Consider the following 6,000-nt stretch of genomic DNA (forward strand, 5'->3'; position numbering starts at 1 on the left):
AGCTCCCATAGGGAGACCCACGCCTCGCCGGAAACTGTCACGCCGTGAGTCCAGAAGGCGGGTTTCCGTTAAGGAGCTCTTATGCTGGAGACGATTCCGAAAAAAACCACTGTCGGAATCTACAAGTGACTAGGGCAGACATGTTTGAGGAGCTCTGTCACACACAGGGGTTTGTGGAGTTGCACAAACTCAGAGGGACCACGATTTTACGCACAAGCAGCTAATCATCCCATCACAATTCCAATTCAATTAATTAATTCAGCAATTTCTTTCCCTCCTTATTATCCTGATCTTTGATCTTAATATATTATAACATTAAATTTTTACCTATTTAGAAATCCAATTTTTCCATATTCTTTTATATCATTACAGCTAGAAACCGCTTAACTTCAATCAAACATCATTCTAACATTCATTAATTTTGCAATACTTCTGTAAATAGTCTTTAAATTTCTTCCAATCTTCTTCCACCGACTCTTCTCCCTGGTCTCGGATTCTACCAGTCATTTCCGCCAATTCCATGTAGTCCATCACTTTCATCTGCCATTCTTCCAGAGTGGGTAGATCTTGTGTCTTCCAATACTTTGCGATGAGTATTCTTGCTGCTGTTGTAGCATACATAAAGAAAATTCTGTCCTTCTTTAACACCGATTGGCCGACTATGCCCAGGAGAAAGGCCTCTGGTTTCTTCAAGAAGGTATATTTCAATACCTTTTTCAGTTCATTATATATCATTTCCCAGAAAGCCTTAATCCTTGGGCACGTCCACCAAAGGTGAAAGAATGTACCTTCAGTTTCTTTACATTTCCAACATTTATTATCGGGCAAATGATAGATTTTTGCAAGCTTGACTGGGGTTATGTACCACCTGTATATCATTTTCATAATATTCTCTCTTAAGGCATTACATGCCGTAAACTTCATACCTGTAGTCCATAACTGTTCCCAGTCAGCCATCATTATGTTATGTCCAATGTCTTGTGCCCATTTAATCATTGCAGATTTCACCGTTTCATCCTGAGTATTCCATTTCAACAGCAAGTTATACATCTTTGACAAAGTCTTAGTTTTGGGTTCTAACAATTCTGTTTCCAATTTTGATTTTTCCACCTGGAAGCTGATTTTTTTGTCCAAATTGTATGCCTCCATTATCTGATAATAATGAAGCCAATCATGCACTTTGTTTTTCAAAACTCTGCAATTTCAATCTATCTCCATCTTGTTCCAAAATTTCCCAATATTTCGGCCATTTGACCTCCATATTGAGCTTTTTCAGAGCTTTCGCTTCAATCGGTGACAGCCACCTTGGGGTTTTATTTTCCAGTAAGTCCTTGTATCTTATCCAAACATTAGAATCATAGAATCATAGAATCATAGAATCATAGAGTTGGAAGAGACCACAAGGGCCATCGAGTCCAACCCCCTGCCAAGCAGGAAACACCATCAGAGCACTCCTGACATATGGTTGTCAAGCCTCTGCTTAAAGACCTCCAAAGTAGGAGACTCCACCACACTCCTTGGCAGCAAATTCCACTGTCGAACAGCTCTTACTGTCAGGAAGTTCTTCCTAATGTTTAGGTGGAATCTTCTTTCTTGTAGTTTGGATCCATTGCTCCGTGTCTGCTTCTCTGGAGCAGCAGAAAACAACCTTTCTCCCTCCTCTATGTGACATCCTTTTATATATTTGAACATGGCTATCATATCACCCCTTAACCTCCTCTTCTCCAGGCTAAACATGCCCAGCTCCCTTAGCCGTTCCTCATAAGGCATCGTTTCCAGGCCTTTGACCATTTTGGTTGCCCTCCTCTGGACACGTTCCAGTTTGTCAGTGTCCTTCTTGAATTGTGGTGCCCAGAACTGGACACAGTACTCCAGGTGTGGTCTGACCAGAGCAGAATACAGTGGCACTATTACTTCCCTTGATCTAGATGCTATACTCCTATTGATGCAGCCCAGAATTGCATTGGCTTTTTTAGCTGCCGCGTCACACTGTTGGCTCATGTCAAGTTTGTGGTCAACCAAGACTCCTAGATCCTTTTCACATGTAGTGCTCTCAAGCCAGGTGTCACCCATCTTGTATTTGTGCCTCTCATTTTTTTTGCCCAAGTGCAATACTTTACATTTCTCCCTGTTAAAATTCATTTTGTTTGTTTTTGCCCAGTTCTCTAATCTGTCAAGGTCGTTTTGAAGTGTGATCCTGTCCTCTGGGGTGTTAGCCACCCCTCCCAGTTTGGTGTCATCTGCAAATTTGATCAGGATGCCCTTGAGTCCATCATCCAAGTCGTTGATAAAGATGTTAAATAAGACCGGGCCCAATTAAACAATGCTTTCCTGACAATATGGTTTTTAAATGCTTTATGCACTTTGACCTTATCATACCATAAATATGCATGCCATCCAAATACATTGTTAAAACCTTCTAAATCCAAAATGTCAGCGTTTTCAAGAAGCAGCCATTCTTTCAACCAGCAAAAAGCTGCTGATTCATAGTAAAGTTTCAAGTCTGAACCGCCGACCTTCTGATCAGCAAGTCCTAGGCTCTGCGGTTTAACCCACAGTGCCACCCGCATCCCATTTAGATACATACATAAGTATATAAACCACATGACTGAAACAGTACAGGAGAGCAATCTTAAAGCCATTTTGACTCTCCCAAATTGACCTCAAATATTTCTCTGCAAGGAGGAAGGAAATGGGAAAGCCCCTCCATTGTCTTTTGCTTACCTGTCTTAAGGGCATATTTGCGTATGAATAGGGTGAGCCTGTGACCTGGACTCAGGAGCTAAAGTATTAGCCATCACAAAAGAATGGCCAGGCTGCCCAGGTAAAGCAATCAGTGACCATTAACAGATATCCTGGCAAACAGGATTTCTGCTGTAGACCTTTTTTGATGTATGCACGATGTTTTGGGGAGGGGGTGGTGGTGGTCTTGGGCTACAGGGTGGGCAATTTCAAAAGTCTATATAAGGGCCTGTGCACCATTGTTCTGGGTTTCTCCTCCCTCCTGCGTGGGGTGAGTGGGGGACCCTGTTGCAACAGTTTAATAACTATCAGGCTTACCAGCTGCTTTGCTTCTCAATATACTCTGGTTGGCCTCTGTTATTTTCTCCTTCCGATAGGGGTCCCACTTAAGGACTCTAAACGGGCTCTTGGGTACCCCATAAGGGAAAAGGAGCAGTTTTTTTCTTATAATGTGGGGGAGGCACAATCTTGATTCAGACAGCACAGTTTCTTGGTCCACCCCTGTCAATAGGGTGTCCTCCCAAGTGTTTTGCATCACAGCTTCCATCAGCCCTAGCCAGTGTGTATAGGGGTCATGGTGTTAGAATTCCTGCTCCATGATTGCAGTCATGGATTGTTGTCTATCACATGACGGTATATGTTTTGACTCCACAGAGTGGGAAGTGACGGAGACAGGATGTTTGTGTTCCTGTGTTCCGTGAAGTGGGACTATTGTCCTTTGTTCTTTTTCTCTTTGCTGTCTGATGCTAGAGAGAGAGGGAGCCATGTTGCAGTGCTCCGTGTGTGTTTATGTGTAAATAAAGTAGATTAGCCAACTGGCTGGCTTCAGGAGCTGCTCGGAAGTCCCCATACGATAGTGGTGCAGGGGATCTCAGATGTAGCTTCCGGGCTGCCTCCACCTTCCCTGACCCAGCAACTAAGCTGTGAAGGGAGGCTTCATGCTGCCTATCAGAGCTTGTGTGCAAGCAGGAGCGGGGCGGGGATCTCTCAGTTAGGCAACGGAAAGCCTCCCTTCCCAGCTGAGAGATCCCCACCCCCTCCTGCTTGCATGCAAGTAGGAATGGGATTGGGGCTGCTCCGATGGGAAGGGAGGCATCGGGTACCACTTCCCCACCACCAAAGAACCAACAACTCAGGGGCTGCCCAGGCTCATGGAGAAAGGAGACAGAAGCCTCGGAGGAAGGGGAAATGTGGCAGTCGAAGTCAAGGCGGCAGCCACCCCTCTGCCACCGCCATCACTGCATCATCAATGCCCCGAATATGTAGTATTTATTTATTTATTTAAAGTCATCGAAGTCATTGGAAAAAAAAATCTGGTAACCTTAGGATAGGAGATTTCCTCTTGTGCGTGAATCCTGCTTGTGGCATTTGTTTGGCCCCAGAACAGGATGCTGGGCTGGTCAGGCCATTGGCCTGATCCAGCACGCTCTTCTCACGTCCTTACAGCTACTTCTTTCCCCTCCCTTCCAGGGGATCCGTGGATCCGGATCCATTATGAGAATCCAGAGTTGGGTGATGCTGGCCGGCGTGAGTTGCAGGAGGCATTGATCCTGGAAGACTCCGAGCCCTTCGTTCCTGGCTCAAAGGTGGCAAGAACTATTCTCCCGCAGGGCAAATGGGCCAGGGCAGATAAAGATTAGCAGGGCTGAAGTGGGCTGAACAAAGTCAGCCCCCTGTCGACTGTCCACAGGGACGAAATGGGCCATGCGACCGATCATGTTAGGATCACTGTGCTTAGCTCTTGAATCACTTACAGCCTTGGAATGGGGGGCTGCTTCTATTTTTACTGAACCCATGGCAGGATGAGAGAATGTGAGTTTTGATTTGGCAGGATTTGAGTAATACCGTATTTTTTGCACCATAACACTCACTTTTTTCCTCCTAGAAAGTAAGGGGAAATGTCTGTGCGTGTTATGGAGGGAATGCCTATGGGTGGCATGCTTACGGATTTTCCTCCTCTAAAAACTACATGCGTGTTATGGTCGGGTGCGTGTTATAGAGCGAAAAATACGGTACTTGTAACTTGATAGGGCTTAATCTAACTGACTTTGAAAATTCTGACCCCAAAGATACTTGGAAAATTATCAGGAAGAATTTTACAGAAAAAAGTGTTCTCTCCACTCTTGAGGTTGCAAAGCACAATACTTGCTCTCCTCTCTATTTAAATCTCCCTTTGTGTAGAGATTTTCAAAAGGGATACATAACAAATCTGAAGAATCATGAATGGTGCAGGCTGTTTATGTTAGCCAGATTTAATATGTTTCCCTCGATGAGAGTGAGAGGAAGATATTTAGCTCTCCCAGAATCAGAGCGTCTCTGCATATGTGGTAAAAAGGAACCTGATACTTTGGAGCGTATTTTCTTTTCTTGTGATTTGGCATTTATGCCAGAAGAAAATTATTAGAGGCCTTACAACTTAATAGGCAGGTTTCTATGCTACCAACAGTTCAGGACCGGCTTTCGGACAGGAATGATCAAATTACTTTAATAGTGGCTGAATTTTTGAGTGCTGTCCATGTAGAAAGACTGGGCCGTTATAAAGAGAATTAGTGGTTCTTAATTGATCGGGGATTTGGTAGCGCTGTATTGTATTATTTATGCAAATTGATTTTCTCTGGAGTCAAAGATCTGACTGGGACGAACCTTGTTATGTTGAGTTCGTATTTTGCACAATTTGTATATGGTGTCTGTTTGATAATGTGTGGTTTGCTATGCCTAATAAAGGATCTTGATTGATTAGTACTTGTAATGTACTAAAAAACTAAGGTAAAAATTGATTACTTTCAGAAAAATGGAGAAATTATATGATGCAGTAGACAAAGTTTGATGATGGAAACCATGGAGGGGTGGAAAGAAGTCTGGCGAATCCTAAATGTTGATGATTATGATTACCCTTTGAATTCAAATGTATAGCGTAAAACTGAATAAAAAAAATTAAAAAGAGAAAATGTGAGTTTTGCAATGCCCTCTTTCCCTTATAGAGGTGGCACAATGCAATTTTTGTTGCATGCTTTGAAATTTGCAGTATACTTCCATGTCCCTGTGTCGTCAAAAGGCCCATTCTTGAATGGCGCTCAGGTCCATTTCCTATCTGAGAAGTTTCTGCTATGTATGCTTAAGAAAACCGTTATTAGGGGCACTTTCAGAATTTTGCTACTATGCGGGTAGAATTTAGTCATGTCCTGGTGTGATAAGAATTTTAAGGTCTCAGATATATATTAAATGTTCATAAATGTACCAACCAAGCACATACATAGA

At 43.2% G+C, this 6,000-nt stretch overlaps 1 protein-coding gene across 2 annotated transcripts in view; it reads left to right on the forward strand.

Annotated features, from left to right (window-relative positions):
• TYMP (thymidine phosphorylase) overlaps positions 1-4,581 on the forward strand; it is a 28,139-nt gene extending 23,558 nt beyond the window's left edge. For both annotated transcript variants that reach the window (XM_081210320.1, XM_081210321.1), the window contains one exon: positions 4,213-4,581. In XM_081210320.1, the coding sequence (XP_081066446.1) occupies positions 4,213-4,382 (170 nt within the window). In that variant the 3' untranslated portion in view covers positions 4,383-4,581. The remainder of the gene's footprint in view (positions 1-4,212) is intronic.
• The last annotated feature ends 1,419 nt before the right edge of the window (positions 4,582-6,000 follow it).

This window comes from Podarcis bocagei, assembly GCF_964188305.1.
Source record: "Podarcis bocagei genome assembly, chromosome: 10".
NCBI classification, from domain to species: Eukaryota; Metazoa; Chordata; class Lepidosauria; order Squamata; family Lacertidae; genus Podarcis; species Podarcis bocagei.